Here is a 21,625-nt window from a genome sequence, read left to right on the forward strand (position 1 = left end):
AGGTCTAGTCTGGCTCTGCCTGATAAAGTCAATGTTTTTAAAATAATTTTAGCTCTGATGCATGACTGGAAAGAACTTGCCACAGGGGATGTCTGCCAACTAAACACTCTGCTCAGGAAGTCTCTAGTTTCTAAGGTCAGTTATTAAATCAGGAGCTCACAGACCAGGGAAGGAGAATACACCATTTCCTTCCTTCTCACTCTTTAGCAGCATAAAGGGAGGTTGGGGTGTGGTGGGGCTTAACAAAAAAACAACCAACCAAGAGTTCCAAGACATTCTCTATCCCGACACTGCTGTTTTTTTGTTTTGTTTTGTTTTTTTTGAGGCAGGGTCTAGCTAGACACACACAGTCCTAGTTAGTCTGGAACTCACTATGTAGATCAAACTGGCTCCAATTCCTGCCTCTGCCTCCTGAAACAGGCATTCGACACAACATCCAGCTTCAAATGTTGATTTTGAGTGAGCGTGTGTGTGTGTGTGTGTGTGTGTGTGTGTGTGTGTGTGTGTGTGTGTGTGTGTGTGTGTGTGAGTGAGAGAGAGAGAACGAGAAAAAGCAAGAACATGTGTGGATGTCCTATGTCCTGGGGTCTGGGGATGGAATTCATGTTCCAGGCTTGTACAGCAGTGCCTTCACCTGCTGACCAATCTCACTGGCCCCTCAAAAAACGATCTTTAGGGCTGGGCATGGTGGCCTTTAATCCCAGCACTGAGGAGGCAGGGGCAGGTGGATCTTTGTGAGTTCAAGACCAGCCTGGTCTACATAGCAAGCTCTAGTACAACTAGAACTACCTAGAGAAACCCTGTCTCAAAAGCCAAAACCATGATCTTCAAACCTTAGGTCTGCCACTTACCTTTTTTGTGACCCTGAGAGATTCAGTCTAGAAGCCTGTTAAGTTTCTACCATTAGCTGATCAGGTACTATAGAATTAAGTACAATTCCGTACGTGAAAGGAACCAGCATATGAGTATGTGATTGGTGTTAGTGTCCTAACTTTTAAAGCTTTCCCTCATAATTCTCTGCTTTGGAGAACATACGTGGTCTTTTATCAGACCACCAACAGATTTAAAGGCCACGAACTCACATTTTCATTTCCTGTCTACAAACATCATCTGTTCTCACAAATGTTTTCTATAGAGTTAAAACTTGTTAAGGATAAAGTAGGCTGGAGAGATGGCTTGGCAACTGAGAACATATATTGCTCTTCCAGAGGACCTGAGTTTAGTTCCTAGCACCCATGTCAGGTGGCTCCCAAACTGCCTTTAACTCCAGCTCCAGGGGATCCACGCCCTCTTCTGGTCTTCTTGGTCACTTCACTCACATGCACAAACCCACACTCAAATATTCACATATAAATGTAGTAATACAGCCAGGGCTACACAGAGAAGCCCTGTCTCAAAAAACCGAAACAAATAAACAAAACCTAAAACTTATTAAGACAAAGGTTATGAGGAGGAACACAAGATGCAAAATTCAAGAAATGGTTCTCTACCTGCATTTGTTCCATCTGTAAACGAATCAATTCCAACTGCTGTCGACAAGTACTGAGCTCACAAGACTGTTCTCCAGGATGCCAAGGGTCAGGACTTGGTTGCCACACCTGAGATGACAGTGACTTGGAAAGCCCAGGAGCAGGCTGGAGTCCCAAAGGAAGCACTCCACTGTTGCTGGCATGTGGTCCATTCCGTTCAAACACTGCACCACTGCCTGGGGCCTTCTTGGATTCTGGCAATACTTTGTATACATCCTTATTTGCATCAGATCTTGGGTTAGGGAAGTGGACTCGGTAATGTGGATCTGAATATAATGTCTCTACCATGGCAGGCTGGTTAAGGGTAGACTCCATGCTAGGAATATCAAACTTCCTCATCTCTCCCTCTCTTTCATGGCCAACTGCTGGAAACCAGGACTGCTGAATCCCATTTTCTCCAGCAGCACTAGGGAGATACATGAAATCTCTTGACAGGCCTGGAGAACGCTTCACTGCACCAAAGTCTCCGTTTCTTGTCATCCCCACACCTTCAGCCAAACCTGACAAGGGGAGTTTAGAGGAAGAAGGCCCAGAAGGTGTAGAATTTGGTTTGGCAGGAGAAGCCCCCAAAGTAGAAGGCATTACATGGGCTGTTGGAATGGTTATGTGGCTTTTGATTGGCTGGAAAGAAGAGCTGCCACTTGAGCTGCAGAAATCTGTGAAGAGAAGAGTGTTTCATGAGTCAAAATTAAAGCACCAAGTTTCCTTGTTTGGCTGCTAGGCCAGATGCCGAAGCAGAAGAAGCAGGCAGGAGTTGCAATTGGAGTCAACTTGGGAGGTTGAATCACAAGGACTAGTATGGGCTACCCTAACAGTTCTGGGCCAGCCATGGCTAGAGTACCACCCTTGCGCCCTAGAAAAGGAAGAAAGAAAATCAAGCAAGAAGACACAATAACTTGAGAAATGTGTTCCAGTATCTCAAATGCTATGATTTTGAAGATATGCCAACAATAAAAGACAAGGATGGCTTCATTTTTAACTTGTATTATGTCCATTGTATTTCAATAAACTCTTGGTGGTCATCAAGCAAAGCTGAAAACACCACTTAAAACAATCCCTTACTTTAAGGGAAATGGATTAGGCCCACTCTTCTGGAAGCTGGACAAATCTGAATTACAATCTAATCTAATAAATATAAAATCCTTCCAGGGAGTGCTGAAGCCCTCTGACCTCCAAAGGCTCCTCAGTGAAAGTGAGCAATGAGTCCAAACTACCTGAAGGCAGGAGAGAGACGTGCTGCTGGGGATCCAGGGCAGGAGCGCAGCATCTGAGTCAGGACTGTTCTCTCCCACACCCCAGAGCCGACTGCCTGGACATTCGAGGTTATTCTTAGTAACTCTCAGGTTTCATCCTAGCACACTGAGCACGCTCAAGTGGGTAAATACAGAAATCTTCTATTTTCTATTTTGTTTTCCACTTACCCACTTGTCTGTACTAGAATGTGATTTTTACATTTTTAAAACTTTTTTTCAGACTAGATTTATATTTATTTGAGGCCTACCTCGGCTACATAGCTAGCTGAAAGCCAACCTAAGGGTCTTTCTTCTTTCTTTCTTTCTTTCTTTCTTTCTTTCTTTCTTTCTTTCTTTCTCTCTCTCTCTCTCTCTCTCTCTCTCTCTCTCTCTCTCTCTCTCTCTCTCTCTCTCTCTCCCTCCCTCCCTCCCTCCCTCCCTCCCTCCCTCCCTCCCTCCCTCCCTCCCTCCCTTCTTTCTTTCTTTCTTTCTTTCTTTCTTTCTTTCTGGTTTTGTTTTTTGAGACAGGGTTTCTCTGTCTAACAGTCCTGGCTGTCCTGGAACTCTCTGTAGACCAGGCTGGCCTCAAACTCAGGAGATCTGCCTGCCTCTGCCTCCCAAGTGCTGGGATTAAAGGTGTACACCACCACCACCACCACCACCCGGCCAGGCTGAGTTTATAATAAGACCCTGTCTCAAATAAAACGTCTCCAAAATCAAGTAACAAAAACCAAACACATCCAATCCAAGTTATCCCTTGTAATTTATGTGAAGTATCCAACTTCCTATATTCAGGTTATCCTGGCAGCATATAAAAGATTATACTAAAAACAAAACTCCCCCAAACTAAGCCTAGAATGGGTGTACACCCCTATAATCCCAGCACACCTGGGAGGCTGAGGAAGGAGGACTACAAACTCAAGGCCAGCTTGAGCTACGTATAAAGCTCTAGGCAGGCTAGGCTAAGGAGTCAAACCATTTCCAACCCAAACAAGCACACAGAATTCCTCCGAAAACCCGAAGAAGCTCTGGTAACATGCTGTAAGTCTAAGACCACTAGGCAATTGGTCTGACAACCTTGGTATCTATCAAGCTGGATGATGAGAGCACCATCCTACAGCTCTCCTAAGGGCCCCCCAACCCGTCCTGTTCCCACGGCAATGGTAATGGAGGAGGACAGAGACGGGAAGGGCTGCTGAGACAACCAACTCAGACCCATGCTTTCAAATATTAAGTCCACCTCAAGTCTGATTTGCCTTTTAGAACATTTTGAAAGAGAACAGCAATATTTTCAAATGTGCACTATATTCTATGATTTTCAAAGGTATTCCAGATTTAGTTTATATATAGACAGCCACGGTTCCCCAAATCATGAAGCCTTTGATAGTTCAAAGGTATAATTCTAAATCTCTTAGTCACATCATGTCCCCTCAAAAAAGAAAGCAGTCCATTCTTCCCAGCAACCCTCCTTTCATGGAATGGAAAGAGTCAGCAATTGGTAAAATCAATCAGTTCTGACCACATTCCACACTGGTTATCAAGGATGCTAGTTTGAATCAGGCCAGCAACTACAGGTTGAATAATTCTGTTCTGAAGCAACTGGGACCAAAAATGGTATAAATATTGGAATGGAAAAGGGATATAAATGTGACTTCGGGATATTTGCACAGATTTGACAGATTGGGCATCCATAACCCAAAATTCTGAAATCTAAAAAGCCTAACTAAAAAATCAAGGACTGGATATAGTAAGGAGTGCCTGTAATTCCATCAGTTGTCTTACTATCTTTGGCTATATTGTGACTTCAAGGTCAGCCTGGGCTATTATATGAGACACTGTCTCAAAAATCTAAAAAAATTAAAACCTCATGGCATAGGACTGGGGATACAGTCCAGTGATAGAACATTTGCCTAACATGTACCAAAGTCCTCAGTTTGATTTCCAACAACACATACAGTAACAGTATATAAACAAAAATGGCAGAAAAGTAGGCTGGGAGAGATTGGTGAGTTGGTAAAGTACTTGCTGTGGAGAATATGGAATCCTGAGTTCAATTACCAGCACCCATGTTAAAAAAAAAAAAAAAAAAAAAAAAAGCTGAGCAAGATAACAAAAGCCTTTCATCCCAGTGCTAGGGAGACAAGAGATGGGGGATTCTTGAGTCTCGTTGGCCAACCAGTCTGAGTCAGTGAGAGAGCTCTAGGTTCAGTTGGTGGACTGCGTGTGCTTGTCTAGCATGCAGAGTCCTGGCTGGGTTCGACACTACTTAAACTAGTATATGCCAATTTTCAGAAAGTGGAGGTAATCTCAGCAATTAGGAGGTGGAGGCAGAAGTCCAACTTCATTCTTAGCTACATAGCAAGGTGGAGGCTAGCCTGAAATACATGAGACTGTCTCAACAAACAAACTGATCAACCAGAGCCAGTGAGATGGCTCAGTAGTTAAAGGCACTTACCCCCAAGCCTTTACTGCCAAGCCTAACAATTTAAGTTCCCTGGGACTCATATGGTAGAGAGAACTGACTGCCACAAGCAGACCTTTGACTGCCACACTGTACCATGGCATGTGATCACAGGTATAATACACACACACAAAAAGAAGAAATGTTAAATACCATATATATTATGAAGCTTTTCTGTTTTGCTGTTTTTTATTATTAACTTTGCTTAATATTTTGAAGGTTCATCTAATTCAAACAACATGAATACTTCATTTGTTTTATTTTATTTTATTTTTGGTTTTTTTGAGACAGGGTTTCTCTGTGTAGCTTTGTGCCTTTCCTGGATCTCACTCTGTAGATCAGGCTGGCCTCGAACTCACAGAGATCCACCTGGCTCTGCCTCCCAAGTGCTGGGATTAAAGGTGTGGGCCACCACCGCCCAGCCATTTGCTTTATTCTAAGATTTTATGTGGACATACAACACCTTTTTAGTTATCCATTCATCAGCAGTGAATGTGTTTCTACTTTTTGCTTATTACAAATAAGGCTGCTATGCACATTCATGTACACGTTTTCATTTCTCTTGGCTATAAACCTAAAAGTATAATTATTAACTTAAAAGTTATCTTCAGGAGGATATATCTCAGTTGGTAGAACACTTGTCAAGTATGCATGAAGCCCTGGGTTTAATCCCTAGTACCATGAAAATCAGGCATAGTGGCACATCTGCAGGAGAATCAGAAGTTCAAGGTCATTCTCAGCTATGTCAGGAGTTTGAGGCTAAGCTGGAATACATGAGACTGTCTCAAGGAAGGAAAAAAAACCTTTATATTTAACACACACACACACACACACACACACACACACACACACACACACACACACACAGAGTACTTTTTTTATTTTTTGAAACAGGGTCTTGCCATGTAGCCCAAGCTGGCCTTGAACTAGTGTGCTACCATTCCTACTTCATTATCATTTTTATTACTTGCTGGCCATGGTGGCACACACCTGTAATACAAGTACTCTGAGAGACAGACGCAGGAAAATAGGTTATTCTTGACTACACAGCAAGTTCAAAGACAACCTGCTCTACATTAAACGCTGTCCCCTAAACCGAAAAATAATATACACACTTAAAAAGGTTTATTTTATTCATGAGTGTTATGTCTGCACGTGTGCATGTGTACCACATGATTCCCAGTAACTTCAGTTACAGACTGTTATGAGTTACCTGATGTGGGTGCTGGAAAATAAACTTGGGTCCTTTAGAAGAGCAACAAGTGCCAGGCAGTGGTGGGGCATGCCTTTAATCCCAGCACTCGGGAGGCAGAGCCAGGCAGATCTCAGATCTCTGTGAGTTCAAGGCCAGCCTGGTCTACAGAGCGAGATCCAGGACAGGCACCAAAACTACACAGAAAAACCCTGTCTCAAAAAACCATAAAAAACAAACAAACAAAAAAGAGCAACAAGTGCTCTTAACTGATGAGCCATCATTCCAGTCCCCTAAATGGTAATTTTGTTTGTTTGCTTTTACGAGATAGGGTCTCACTATGTAGCTTTGGTTATCCTGAACTCAGTAAACCAGATCAAGCTGGCCTTGAACTCAGATCTGCCTGCCTCTGCCTTCTGAGTGCTGGGATTAAAAAGTCTGCAGCCCAAGTTCTTGCCATTAGACCTTCTGCCCTCTAAGCTCCATCTAAATGGCTTGTAAAATATTGATCGGTAGTTGGTATTTAAGTGCAAAAACAAGCAGCACAGATATTAAAGATACAAAAATGTTACAAGCAAGGAACTCAGTAAAGGAAAGGGATGGAGAAAGCCTCATAGGACTACTGAACAGTCAGTCACAGCAGTAAAACTGGCATGGCTAGTAGAAGAGCACAAAGGGGCCGAGATTAAAGAAGGAACAACAGACAAGGACTCTGTCTGACTGGCAGAACACCTGCCTAGCATGTGTGCGGAGGACCCAAGAGTCAACCTCTAGTACCACAGAAACAAACGAAAACCAGGTCTGTGTATTCATGCCATAGTAAGAAACAAACTTGGTGATATTAGGAAATAAAAAGTAATTATTCATGATTATTCAGATTCCATAACTGAACAGCCTGACCTTATGATCATTCTGTAAATGACAATACACATGGAATTCAAACTGAAAATGGCAGCCTATGTTGACAGTCGAATCCAACCTTACCCTCTGCGATGTCTGAGCAGGAAGTTCCAATGGCTGTGTCCCCACTGTCAGCTATGCTGGAGCAGCGGCTGAAGCGGCTCCGAAAGGCCTCGGAGATAACTGGTGTCTGCCATTCAGTCCCCAGAGAACTGCCTTTTGGAACCACATTGGAACCTGTAATAAGAGACAGTTTTTACTTTGGTGTGAACCACCTGATGAAACTCAATGAAGTACTTTGTTGGGGGGGGGCAGTAAAGTCAGCAAATTTTCATTTAGGGGATTTCAGATGTAATTCCTTCACTGTCCATCCACATTGCTGAAGTTCATGATTTCTCAAGATAACCCTTTTTCAAATAATTGGTGATGAATCCAGTTGTGTTATTAGTCCTGGATGACAAGAATATGGAAGTAATCAATGAAGCACCTGGAGCTTACGTTCTACCTTGGTTAGACCTACCTACATTACAACACCTTATCACTAGCAACATAGAAAAATTTATAATAGATCTTTGCTCTAAACATGTACTACAGTGATAATTTGCAATGTGGTTCTTTTTTTTTTTCCAATGTGGTTCTTAAAAACCTTATCAGCAATAAAATGTTCTTGACAGGTTGTCTACTAACAACGTAGTCTATGGAAAACCCTAGGGGGTTTTCTTAGATTATGCCCACAGCAAATGAGAAATTGCATTCTAAAAGCCTGGTAACAACTACTTCAAAGAACTTTTTTGTCTTGCTTTGTTTTCGAGACAGTTTCTCTCTGTAGCCCTGGCTGTCCTGGAACTCTCTGTAGACCAGGCTGACCTCAAACTCACAGAGATCCTCTGCCTCCCAAGTGCTGGGATTAAAGGCGTACACATCATAGAATGGTTTAATATCATTGGCTTCTACAAACAATACCAGCATTCAATCACAATGATGTGTGAATTATCCTACATGTCCCAAGGCTACACAAAGAAACAGATACTTGTTAAAATCTACTGCTAGTCTGAACCAGGGTATCCTCAACAGGTCAATCCAGATAAATTTAGAAAGTCAATCTAAAAAGTTTAAAGTGGGTCAGGTGTAGTGGTGCATGCCTTTAATCCTACACAGAGACAGGTCTCTTTGAGTTCAAGGTTAGCCAGGGATACAGATCAAGTTCCAATCTAGCCAGGGTTACATAGTGAGACCCAGTCTCAAAAAAAAAAAAAAAAAAAAAAAAAGTTACCTTGACAGTAATACAAAGGGACTGGAGAGATGGTTCAGCAATTAAAAGCACTGGCTGCTCTTCCAGGGATCCAAGTTTGATACTCAGCACCCACATGATGGCTCACAACCATCTTTAACTCTAGTTCCATGGGATCTGAAGCCCTGTTCTGGCCTCTAAGAACACCAGGTATGAACTTGGTGCACAGATATACATGCAGGCAGAACATGCATACACACAAAATCATTAAAAAAATTTTAAATGTAAAATATTAAACCACTTCAGTTCCTGAGCAGGTAAGAGAAAGCAAGACTAATAGAATTTGCCTTCAAAGCTTGTTTTATGTACTAGTAGGTTAGATTAGGATTTTTAAAAATTAACAGTCATGGAAATAGCTCAGTGATTAAGAGCACATACTGCTCTGAGTATCCAAGTTCAGTTCCCAGCACCTGTGACTTCTGCTCTAGGGGAAATTCATTACCCTCTTCTGACCTGGCCTAACACCTATACTCATATGCATACACCCACACATAAACACTTATTTTTTTTTTAATCTTTAAAAAATTTATTAACATATTAGCAAAGCCAGTATTTTAGCCAAGGCAAGAAGATGTTCCCAACTTTGAGGCCAGCCTGGACTACATAGCAAGCGCTTGTCTACAAAACCAGTAAGAAACAAACAAAACACAAAGCAAGTCCTAGAAAGACTTGAATCCAAATTATTTTGGTTTTGAGACAATTATCACCTATGCCTTCAAATTCTTGATCCTCTGCCTTGGCCTCAAGTATGTGTGCTACTGGCTTGTTTTTCATTTGTTTATCATTGTTTTCTTTCTTTAGAAGAGTCGTGGATGTAGCTCAGTGGTAGAGTTCTTGTTTTGCATCTACAAAGCTCAGGGTTCAAAGCTTAGCAACACCAAAAGAAAAAAATATATATATTATTTCTCTTATGAGGTAGGTTCTGGATGCACACACAGCCCAGGATGGCCTTGAAGCTTTGATCTGTCTCCCAAGAGCTGTGTATGTATGGGATGCACTACTATGATCTAGAAATAAATTCCCATAGCTGGTATCCAAGAATTCCAATCTTTGCAGACTAGCACTGTGAGAGCCCACAACTGACTCAGTTTCCCAGTTTGAATCTGAAGTCTATTCTGATTCAATAGTCAAGCTTGCTTGCTCCAGGGCTGTGAGAAAGTCCTGATTAGCCCACAGGAAGAAACACACTCTCTAGCTAGACACAGGCTGCTGATGCCAGCCGGAGGTACACTGAGATAGAAAATGGAACTGCCTGTTCCTTGACGCAAGGCAGGACAGATAGTGGTTGAATGCCTGTGCTGTGCACTGTTCTACCTCTGTCCTTCAAGACTGTATAAGGTGACTGTGAAATAAACTCGGGACTGTCCGGCATTGACCGGCAGACCTCTCAACTGTTTCTTCATTGTCTTTTCAATCTGCATGCCTCTACCCAGCTACCCAGCTGACTGTCGCAGGCACAAGGGAGCATATCCGAACACATTTGCAACACACACATACACATACACATACACACACACACACACACACACACACACACACACACACACACACCCCAGAAGCCAAAATTTAATACAGAAGGCTTCTTACCTGGTGAAGTAGCATGAGAAGACCTGTCATTTGGATATTTTTCTTGCATGGCCATCAGTTACCTGAGACAACTGCAGAATGAAAGAGTAACTAGTCAGAACTTTCTAGTATCTTTAAAAATTATCTGTAACTCAGTTCCCACTGGATGAAACTAAAACAAAACAAAAAAATCATAATCTTGATATAAAAATAAACAAATTCAGGCGGTGGTGGCGTACACCTTTAATCCCAGCACCTGGGATGCAGAGGAAGGCGGATCTCTGTGAGTTCGAGGCCAGCCTGGTCTATAAAGCCAGTTCCAGGAAAGGCACAAAGCTACACAGAGAAACCCTGCCTCGGAAAAAAAAACAACAACCAAAAAACCAAATTCAGTTTCTTCCTAACAACATGCTTCTGACATCAGACTGTGTGTGTGTGTGTGTGTGGGGGGGTATTCCAACTGCCCCACTTTCAATGTCACCCTAATTCCCAGCTTGTTTCACCCATGCTTATCAACTAGCTATAAATCAAGGGTCCCATGATTTCCTCCTAGAGTTTGATTTATTTGCTAGACTGGTTTACAGAACCCAAGGAATCTTTACATTTACTAGTTTATTTTATTTATTTTTATTTTTTGGTTTTTTTTTTTTTTTTTTGAGACACGGTTTCTCTGTGTAGTTTTGGTGCCTGTCCTGGATCTTGCTCTGTAGACCAGGTTGGCCTCGAACTCACAGAAATCCGCCTGGCTCTGCCTCCCGAGTGCTGGGATTAAAGGCGTGCACCACCGCCACCTGGCTACATTTACTAGTGTAGATCAGGCAGACGGTAACAGTTTGTAATTCCAGCACTCAAGAGGAAGAGGCAGGAGAATTACCATAAATTCAAGGCCAGCTAAGAAAAATAGAGCTGTACTTCTAGGAGTCTGGTGCACTGAGAGTATTATTTCTGTAAAGGTTTGCCCACCAAGACTGCTGCTCTATTGCCATGTCAAAAGAATTCCGCCAGGCAGGCAGAATAACCCTGGTTAACACCCAAAAGAATAAAAAAACTACCCAAGGGCTGTCAGTCAACAAGTCAATTTATTAGCATATGAAAACACAAATATCATTTTGAAGGTTCTAAGGCTATTTTACTAGTATATAACAAGCAAGAAAAAAAATACATATATTACAATAGCATACAATATATTCAGGTATTCTCCCTTATTTCACTTTGAAGAATATATTAGCACTGGAGAGACTGCTTAGCAGTTAAGAATACTGGCTATTCTTTCAGAGGACACAGGCTTGATTCCCAGCATCCCTTTGGTGGCTCACAATTACCTATAACTTTAGGAATCCAACACCCTCTTCTGGTCTCTAATGGCACTAAGCACACATGCGGCCCGCATATACAAAACCATCCAGACATATAAGAGAATGACAAAAACTCATTTTTTAAAAGAGTAAGTATTTTAAAAAGCAAATCATGAGCTTGGGTTAGCAGCAAAGGCCTTCAATCTCAGCACTCAGGAAGCAAAGCAGGCAGATCGCTGGGTTCAAGGCCAGCCCAGTCTATACAGGGAGTTCTAGGACAGCCAGGGCTATACAGAGAGACCTTGTCTCAAAAAAACAAAAATTAAAAAAAAAAAAAAAAAAAAAAGCCAATCATGGGGGCATGGTGGCACACATATGTAGTCCCAGATACTCAAGAGTCTGAGATACGAAAACTGATACTATAGGAAGTTCAAGACCAACCTGGGAAATACATAGCAAGATCACATTTCAGAAAACAAACAAAAGGGGCTGGAAAGGTGGCTCAGTGGTTAAGACAGTGCACTACTACACTAGAGGACCTGGGTTCAAGTCTAAGCACCCATGTTAGGCAGATCACAATCCCCTGTAATTCCAGCTTCAGGGATATGGGCACCTGTATTCACATCTCACACGCACATACCCCCTCCCCCACAATTATATATATATTAGCTAGGAGGTGGAGGCACATGCCTTTAATCCCAGCACTCAGGAGGCAGAGGCAGGTGGATCTCTGTGGGTTCGAGGCCAGCCTGGTCTATAGAATTGGTTCCAGGACAGCCAGGGCTACACAGAGAAAACTTGTCTCAAAAAAAACAAAAAAAAGGGGCTGGAGAGATGGCTCAGAGGTTAAGAGCACTTGCTTGCTCTTCCAAAGGTCCTGAGTTCAATTCCCAGCAACCACATGGTGGCTCACAACCATCTGTAATGAGATCTGGTGCCCTCTTCTGGCTTGCAGGGATATGTGCAGACAGAACACTGTATACATAATAAATAAATAAATCTTAAAAAAAAAAAAAAAAAAAAAAAGGTCTATCTGTATAGCCTAAGCTGGCCTTCAACCTGCAGTGATTTTCCTGCCTCTGGCTCCCCCACATGCAACAAAAATTCAAAGCAAAACAACAACAAAAAACATAAATAATTGAACTGTACCAGGTAGAACATTCCTGTGACACCTGTATTTTGGAGACACAGGTTATGACTATTCTGGGTGACAGTCGGTCAAGTATGGCTTTAATCCCAGCATTTGGGAGGCAGAAGCAGGCAGATCTCTGTGAGTTCAAGGCCAACCTAGTTTACAGGACTGGCATTAAAGGCGTGTGTCACTGTCGCCCAGCGGCAGCTAGAGTCAAACAGAGAAACCCTGTCTCAGGGAAACAAGAGACTATTCTGGCTACATGAGACCGCCAGAAAAACAAACGAAATAAAGAAGGAAAGAGGGAAGGAAAGAGAGAGAGGAGGATGAAGCCAACTGTCAATGTTAGGCCCTTCACTCAAGTCAAGCCAGACCTTTGGCTAGGCTGCAGGAAAGAGTTTCAAGACCATTCAAAGTGAAGCTAAGCTGGTGAACTTATTAAGTATTTAGACAGATGTACACAGGAAAGACTGTATACGTGCAGGCTATGGGTATGGTCTTCTCAACAGGGCTGCATTAAGGTGTCTTTACAACAGCTATACTATAACACTGTGGCTAAGTCTCAATGCTCAAAGTATGTAATTTATAACAAGAGTTATGATTAAGCAACATTTAAGATTTCAGTAACAAAAGAAAAGTTAACTAATATAATTAGTTTTCTTTCTTTTTTTTCTTTCTTCTTTTCTTTCTTTTTTAAGACAGGGTTTCTCTGTGTAAAAGAATTTCCTTTTGTAAAAAACTTCTCTGTGTAGTTTTGAAGCCTGTCCTAGAACTCTCTCTGTAGACCAGGCTGGCCTCGAACTCACAGATATCCTCCTGGCTCTGCCTCTGAGTGCTGGGATCAAAGGTGTGGGCCACCACCGCCCAGCATAATTAGTTTTCTAAATAATTTTTTTTCTTTTTCTTTTTCTTTTTTTTTTTTCAAGACAGGATTTCTCTGTGTAAAAGAATTTCCTTTTGTAAATAAAATTTTGTAAGATGGTTTCATGAGGTGTACTGTTTAGACTCAAGACTACAAACATACCAGCCCTAAGTACACAATTATCTGTTGTTTTTAATGCCTTTGTTTAACATGTCATTGGGAAAACAAACAAAAATCTTGGGGGAGGGCACAACAGGAATTCAGAAACTCTGAACTTTTTTTTTAAAGATTTATTTATTTATTATGTATACAGCATGTATGCCTGCAGGCCAGAAGAATGCATTAGATCTTATTACAGATGGTTGTGAGCCACCATGTGGTTGCTGGGAATTGAACTTAGGACCTCTGGAAGAACAGTCAGTGCTCTTAACCATTGAGCCATCTCTCCAGCCCAGAAACTCTGAATTTAAGAGTGCCCAAAATAATTTGGGAAATATACAAGATACAATCTTAGAGGTGAAATTCAATTTTGAAAGGACAAAAAAGGTGATTATATGGTACTAATGTACTTTACTGACCTCTACAGTTTTTTCTTAGCAACAACCCAAATGGTCATCACCTCACCGTGTGCAATAACATAATGGAACCAAACTCCAAACACACTTTATCAAAGTGTCAGCTTAACACCCAGGAAGCAGAAACAGAAAGACTCTAAGTTCCAGGTTAGCCTGAGCTACACAGGAGACTCTGTCTCCAAAACAAACAGGCTAGAGAGATGGTCAGTGGGTAAGAGCACTCACTGGTTGCTCTTTGAGGGGACCCGGGTTGGATCCCAGCACCCACACAGTGCCTCAAAACAACCAGCTTTAACTCCAGTTCCAGGGGATTCAAGATTCTCTTCTAGGCTCTCCAGGCACTGAATAGATACGGTGCACAGACATACACACATGCAAATACCCATCACAACATGCTAAGTGAAACCAAACACCAATAGCTACATGTTACATGGTCTCATTCATATGAAATGTCTAGAATAGCTAACCCTATAGAAATAAGAGCTGAACAGGCAGGGAATAGAGAATAACTACTAAAACACATAATCTTTCTTTTCAGGGTGATCAAACTATTTTAGGGGTTAGATGCTACAGTTGAATATCCTTGGAACATACTAAAAACCACTGAATTTGTTACTGTATGCAATCATAGTCCTCTCAAAAACTACAATGGCTACACAAAACAAACGCCAATTGTATTTCAGGCTTTTGTTTTTGTTTTTTCTTTGGGGTCTTGTTACATAAACCAGGCTGGTCTTGAACTTGCAGTGATCCTCCTGTCTCTGCCTTCCAGAGTGTAGTTCTCAACCTTCTTAATGCTTTGACCCTTTAATACAGGTCTCATGTTGTGGTGACCCCAACCAGGAAATTATTTTGTTGCTACTTCAGAACTGTAATTTTGTTGCTCTTATGACTTGTAAATATCATATATGCAGGATATCTGGTATGTGACCCCTGTGAAAGGGACATTCAACCCCCACAAAGGGGTGAAACCCATAGGTTGAGTACTGCTGCTCCAGAGGGTTAGAGGCAGAGACAAGAGGCTTATTACAGGTATGTACAACAATGCCTGGCTTCACACCCCCAACCCCTAAGTTGTTTTGTGTTGAGGAACAGTCTCATGTTAGCCCTAGCTGGCCTTGAACTTATTATGTAGTTGAAGCCTGCCTACCTCTAGATCCCAAGTCTGGGATTAGAGGCTTGGGTTACCATGCCATGTTGCATTTCAGTTTGTTTGTTTGTTTGTTTTTTTAAGTATCCCCATAAAGAATACAAAATAAATCATATAAAATAAGTTATTCTTGACTTTTTCCTAATAAGCTCAGAATCCAATGAGCAACTAGAAAAAATTTTTTTTAGCCTGAACATAGTGGTGCACTCTGTAAATCCAGCACTCCGGAAGCTAAACGGGATCTTCAGCCTCGACTACACAGTGTCACCCTGTATTAAAACATCAAATCATGGCTAGAGATAGATCAGCAGTTCAGAGTGCTTACTGCTCAGAAGTTCAGTTCTCAGTACCCATGTCAGACAGCTCCCAACTGCCTGTAACTCCAGCTTCAAAAATCCAAGACCCTCTTCTGATCTCGGTAGGAATTTAACATGTGCGCACACACATACAAATCAATCTAAAAAACCCAAACAAGAAAAAGTGTTTTGCACTGGGGAGACAGCTGAGTGGTTAAAGCCTACAAGCCACTGGTGAGTCCCTGAGTAGAAATCTCCAGAACCCATGGAAAGCCAGGTACAACAGCTCATCCGTAATCTGTGCTCCTATAACTGAGATAGGAAGCACAGACAAAACAATTCCTAAAGGTTCATGGGCCAGTTAGCTTGGTGCATATAGCAGCAAAAACAAAGACCTTGTCCCAAACAAGCTGAAAAACAAGGACTGACTCCTGAGGCTGTCCTTTGACTTCTACACACATGCCATGCCGCAAGTGTGCCCACACTCACACAGATAAACACACATACCACATAAAATAGAATAAACTTCAAAGACATTTCTTAAAAAATATTTTTAGGCAGCCTGGGCTACCAAGTGAGCTCCAGGAAAGGCGCAAAGCTACACAGAGAAACCCTGTCTCGAAAAACCAAAAAAAAAAAAAAAAAAAAAAAAAAAAAATATTTTTAGGGCTGGAGAGATGGCTCAGCAGTTAAGAGCACTGACTGCTACTCCAGAGGTCCTGAGTTCAATTCCCGCAACCACATGGTGGCTCACAACCATCTATAATGAGATCTGGTGCCCTCTTTTGGCCTATAAGCATATGTGCAGATAGAACACTGTATACATAATAAATAAATCTTTAATTAAAAAAAAAAAAAAGATTTTAGTACCCACTGAAGGATAGAGACTCTCTAAAAGTAAAATAAACAAGTATACAAGAAACAACACAAATAACCAACTATGCAGCTAAAGAGATACAACTGAATGAAGGTAGGAAGAAGGTAAAGGCACCCAACATAACTGAGCACTCACACTACAAAAATGCTCATTCACCTAACAAATTGAACATGTATACAGCACTTCCTGTCTATTAAGCCCTGTGCTAAATAAATACTTAGTACCATGTGTCACATTTAATGCTCCTATCCAATTCTAAGATAGTTACTATTATCGTATTCCTTTTACAGAAAATAAAAATACAGGTTTAGATTGAGAGGCTGGGGAGATGACTGAGTAGTTAACATGCTCACACATTAGCAGGAGGACAAAGCGCAGACAGAGGAGCCCCCGTAAAGCCAAATGGGAGTGGGAACCTGTCTATAATTCCAGCTTCAGAGGGCAGACAAGAGGAGCCCCAGAGTGAGCGGGCTGGCAAGACCAACTACACTGGAAAGCTCTGCGTTTATAATCCTGTCTCAATGAACAAGGTGGAAATTGATGATTACTGCCATCAACCTTCTGCCTGTGTGTGTGTGTGTTTGAGTGTGCATATGTACACTCAAGTCCTTAGGCTTGGCAGCAAACACCTTTATTATCCACTGAGTCATCCTCAAGACCCAACATACATTTTTGTTTGTTTTGTTTTTCAAGACAGGGTTGCTCTATGTAGCCTTGGCTTTCCTAGAATTCACTTTGTAGACCAGGCTGGCTTTGAACTTGGAGATCTGCCTGCCTCTGCCTCCCAGAGTGCTGAGATTAAAGGTGTGTACCTCCAGGCAATAGTTTGAGGCCAGCCTGGTCTACAGAGCGAGATCCAGGACAGGCACCAAAACTACAGAGAAACGCTGTGGGGGGGTGGGGAGGTGCTGCCACTGGCCAGCTTCAGCACACAACTTCTTCAACTATGGGTTGATAGGTGATACAATACAAAGTGGACATTGTGAAAAATCTAAACAGGTTTCTGAATATACAACAGCCAACTAATTGTCAATTCAAAATCAAACACATGAACAAATCCAAAATGTTTCTAGCAATGCTCACCTGTCCTGTATTGCTTGACTTCACTCCAGCCGTGGTTCTGAACATATGATATGAATGAACACTTTACACTATGGGTGCTCCCAAGCTATACAATACCAACCGCCTCAACCACCTTGGCTCAGCTTTGAGGCCATTGTAGGTCATTAACTACACTTTTTTTTTTGGTCTTGTTTTTCGTGACAGTATTTCTCTGTGTAATAGCTCTTACTGACCTCGAACTCAGAGATCTGGCTACCTCTGCCTCCCAAGTGCAAGGATTAAAGGATTACACAACCACTGCCCAGCTCAACTATACTGCTTTTACTGTGCATTCAAAGTTTTCTGCTCTTATGAAAGCATAGTTTGACAAAGAAAATAGTTTTAATATTTTCCTACTATCTTTTTTGTTGTTATTATCAAAATAGTTTGTGTTTTGGGTGATGTATGCCTGTGATCCCAGCACCTGAGAAATGGAGATAGTTTTGGGTGATGTATGCCTGTAATCCTAACACCTGAGAAGTGGAGATAAGGACTATGAGTTAGAGGCCAGCCTGGTCTACAAAGCAAGATCCAGGACAGGCATCAAAAACTACACAGAGAAACCCTGTCTCAAAAAAAACCAAACCAAACAAACAAAACAAAATAACAACAAAAACAAAAAAAAAACAGAAGGAGGCAGGCATGGCTATGGTGATATTTTATTTGTACTGAAATGTGATTTTAATTTTATGTTAATAAATAAAGTTGCCCTGGGGTCAGAGCTATTAGAGCCATAGCAAGAGCGTGGTGGTTAGAAGAGCTAGGTAGATTTCTGTGTGTTCAGGGATACAGCCAGTATTGGAGACATACGCCTTTAAGACCTGGAGGGCGGTACTTACAGGCAGTGATGAGGCAGTCATGTGGCTGGGTTTACAACCAATGAGAAGGCAGAACAGAAAGACTATTTAAACACAGACAAACAGGAAGTAGCTCTCGGGGAAGCTAGGAGCACTGCAGGAGGTAAGATTTTATCTCTGAGCTCTGACCTCTCGGCTTTCTCTTTTACATTGGCTCTGTGTTTCTTATTTTAATAAGACGATTGGTTACATCTAAACATGGCAGCATACATCTTTGAGTACTTGTGAGGCAGAGGCAAAAGGATCTCTATGAATTTGAGGACACCCTGGTCTACACAGGAAGTTCCTGTAGCCAGGGCCAGGTGAGATCTCAAAAAGAAAAAACCAAAACAAAAACAAAACAGAAAGAAAACCAGAAAGTCTAGGGATGTCCCTCACACTTGGTAGAGCACTTCTCTAGTGTACACAAAGTTCTGAGTTGGGTCTGAAGTGCACAAAAAACTGAGCAGGGTAATATGTGCTTGTAATCCCAGCACTACAGAGGAGGCGACAAGAGGAAGACGTCACCCTTGGCACGTGAAGCTTTCGATAGTGTGTGCATGTAATCCATGATGTTCAAATGTTTGACGTGAAAACCGCTGTCTGATGACTGGGAGATGGCTCAGTGGGTAAAATGACTTGTCACAGCCCGATGACCTGAGTCCTTGGGTCCTATGGTGTAAGGAGGAGAGAACCAACTCCTCAAAGTTCTCTCTCTCTCTCTCTCTCTCTCTCTCTCTCTCCCTCTCACACACACACACACACACACACACACACACACACACACACACACAAAAATATTAAATGGCCCTAAACACACCTGCCATTTTGTACTCTGTATTTATGGGAGCAGTATTCTCAATACTGATGGTGATAAATCAAACATCCACTCTGAAGAATGTTGAAGACGATCTGTATCCTGCAGTATCAAACACTCGGCCATGGTTTCTCTTGGTGTCTGAGACAGAGTCTCATGTAATCCAAGCTGGCCTAGCACTTGTTCTGTAGCCAAGGGCCACCCTCAAAAGCCTATCTTCCAAGTGCTGAGAATACAGGCGTGGAACACCGTCCCTGGCAATACTGAATTATAAGCACATCTACCTCACTAATATGCATATTACCTTTATCTTAAATAAATGGTAAAAATTATACACAGACCAAAGAATTGTGTTTTGAGTTAAAGTCTTGTTATGTAGCCCTACATAGAACTCAATATGTGGACCAGGCTAGCATTGAACACCTAGGGAATTCTTCTGCCTCAGCCTCCTGAGTGCCCGGATTACAAACATGAGCTACCATACCAAGCTCCAAAATGTTTTAAAGTAAGTTTCTTTATTACTTATAAGCAAGTGTTTGACTTTTATGCAATCAAAATCTCATAAAAACTTTCCAGGCAAATGTGTATATACTCAAAGTCTCGTAAAATTTTTCCAGGCCAAAAAAAAAAAAAAAAGGGGGGGGGGGTCAAGAGCGGCAGTTTAAAAAGTCCTAGCTGGATACTGTATTCATCAACCCAAATTTACTGAGCACCTACTATTTCCTTGGCTCTGTGCAGGGAAAAACTACTGGCTGTGTTCAAGCCTGCAATCTCAACACTATGGAGACTAAGGCAAAAGGTAACATGAACTCAAGACAGTCTGGGCCTGATATGGTGGTACACACCTTTAATCCCAGCACTCAGGAAGATATGGTGGTACACACCTTTAATCCCAGCACTCAAGAAGCAAAGGCAGGAGGATCTCTGTGAGTTCAAGGCCAACCTGGTCTACATAGTTGAGTTTCAGGTCAGCCAGGACTACATAGTGAGACCCTGTCTGAAAAATCCAAAACAACAACAACAACAAAAGCCCAGCCTGGGATATACAGAAATTCCAGGCCAGCCTGGACTACACAGCAGGACCAAAAACCAGAAAGAGAGGACAGAGGGCAGAGGGCAGAGGGCAAAGGGCTTATTTAACGCTCGGTATTTCAACAGCAACAACGAAGAACCCCAAACAGCCACGGTCCGACCTTCCTGGTTCACTCAAGTCAACTGCTTGAATGCTCTGGGAGACAAACTCCAAGACACTTAATTTTCGACTCCTCCCCAGCCTCAGACCAGGTTCCTCCACTTCCCCACCACTGACCTCGGCCTCAGCTAATTCCGGGGGGTGGGGTGGGGGGCCGCTAGCCTCTCCCGCTTCTTGGTGCCGGACGGAGGCCGGGAGCAGAGCCCCGGCGCCCCGTGCCCCTCGGCGTCCCGCTCCCGGACGCCGCCACCCCAGCGCCTTCCGTCCCCGGCCCCGCGGGAAAGGTCTGCACTCGCCGAGGGACCCCTTGCCTCCCGTCTACATCCTGGCCCGGCTCTTGCCCGCGGGCCCCGGGCTCTACGAGGGCGGGGGGGCGCCCGGCGCACAGTAGGGCAACTGCTGCGGAGTTAATGTCCCGGGGACCGCGGGGCGCCGAGGGGAGGCGACTGGGACGCCATGGGGCGTGGGGACCGGGGGGATCGTTATCCAGGAAACCCGGCCGGTGCGAGAAGAGCCAGGGCCGGAATTACGGCTCGGCCCACCTGCGCATGCGCCTCGCTCTCCCGGGACACCCCCCCCCCCCATCCCGCACCGCCTCACGAAGGTAGGTCTCGAGTTTTCACGGTTTCCCCGGGGCTACGGCGTGGGGGACGGGGACTGCCGCGCCGGCGGGAGCCCCCCCAAGGAGAACTTACGCGGGCCCGAGAGCGGGCGGCGAGACCCCTCACCCTGAGGTACTGCCGGCGGCCACCACGTCTGCACGAGCAGCGAATCCGCTCCTCGGGTCGCCCAACGGCTGTTACACGCCCGTCAGACCGCACGCCTCCCGAGCGCGCGCTGCCCAGCGCCGCCCCCGCCTGCCGGCCCCTGACCAATAGAAAGTCGAGGCGCGCGGCTGTCCCGCCTCCCTCTGCCTCCCTTCGACCAATAGGGACTCGGGCCGCTCTGGTGTCCCGCCCCCTGCACGGTGCCCGCGGTTGTGGGCGGGTGGATCCCTGCGTAGGCGGCGCTGGACCGGTGGACCGCTCTGCGCATGACCCAGCGGCTACTTAGCCCTGACTCCTCGCTCCTTACCCGGCCCTGCCTCAAGGTGGCGCTGTGTCAGCGAGGCTTAGCGGGGCTGCAGGGCTTTGGCAGGGGCGGAGGCTAGAGGCCAGGCCTTAGGGAAGCCCTCTCAGCCTCCCTCACCCCACTCCCTCCGGAACGAGGAGGTCAGAAGGTGCCAGTGACCTACCTGGGTCACTGCCTGTTAATAGTTAATGACTATTAACTATTAGCCGGCTCAGCGGCCAAGAGTGATTGCCGCTCTTTCAGGGGTCGC

At 43.6% G+C, this 21,625-nt stretch overlaps 1 protein-coding gene and 1 non-coding gene across 6 annotated transcripts in view; both read right to left on the reverse strand.

Moving 5' to 3' along the window:
* Nucleotides 1–21,369, reverse strand: part of Cep85 (centrosomal protein 85) — a 38,766-nt gene extending 17,397 nt beyond the window's left edge. Inside the window, exons 1-4 of one of the 5 annotated variants that reach the window (XM_006975643.4) lie at nucleotides 21,000–21,369; nucleotides 10,193–10,263; nucleotides 7,399–7,551; nucleotides 1,491–2,185 (exon numbers count right to left, since the gene is read on the reverse strand). In XM_006975643.4, coding sequence (XP_006975705.1) covers nucleotides 1,491–2,185; nucleotides 7,399–7,551; nucleotides 10,193–10,247 — 903 coding nt within the window. In that variant the 5' untranslated portion in view covers nucleotides 10,248–10,263; nucleotides 21,000–21,369. Of the gene's footprint in view, nucleotides 1–1,490; nucleotides 2,186–2,743; nucleotides 2,825–7,398; nucleotides 7,552–10,192; nucleotides 10,264–20,421; nucleotides 20,785–20,999 lie in introns of those variants that run through there. The other 4 variants (XM_042272049.2, XM_042272048.2, XM_076565368.1 and 1 more) reach the window with 4 other exon arrangements.
* Nucleotides 7,974–8,090, reverse strand: LOC121827753 (small nucleolar RNA SNORA32). The gene has a single exon (XR_006070054.1). It is a non-coding gene; the product is annotated as a small nucleolar RNA SNORA32 (small nucleolar RNA).
* Nucleotides 21,370–21,625: the final 256 nt, after the last annotated feature.

Source organism: Peromyscus maniculatus, chromosome 2 (assembly GCF_049852395.1).
Source record: "Peromyscus maniculatus bairdii isolate BWxNUB_F1_BW_parent chromosome 2, HU_Pman_BW_mat_3.1, whole genome shotgun sequence".
NCBI lineage: Eukaryota > Metazoa > Chordata > Mammalia > Rodentia > Cricetidae > Peromyscus > Peromyscus maniculatus.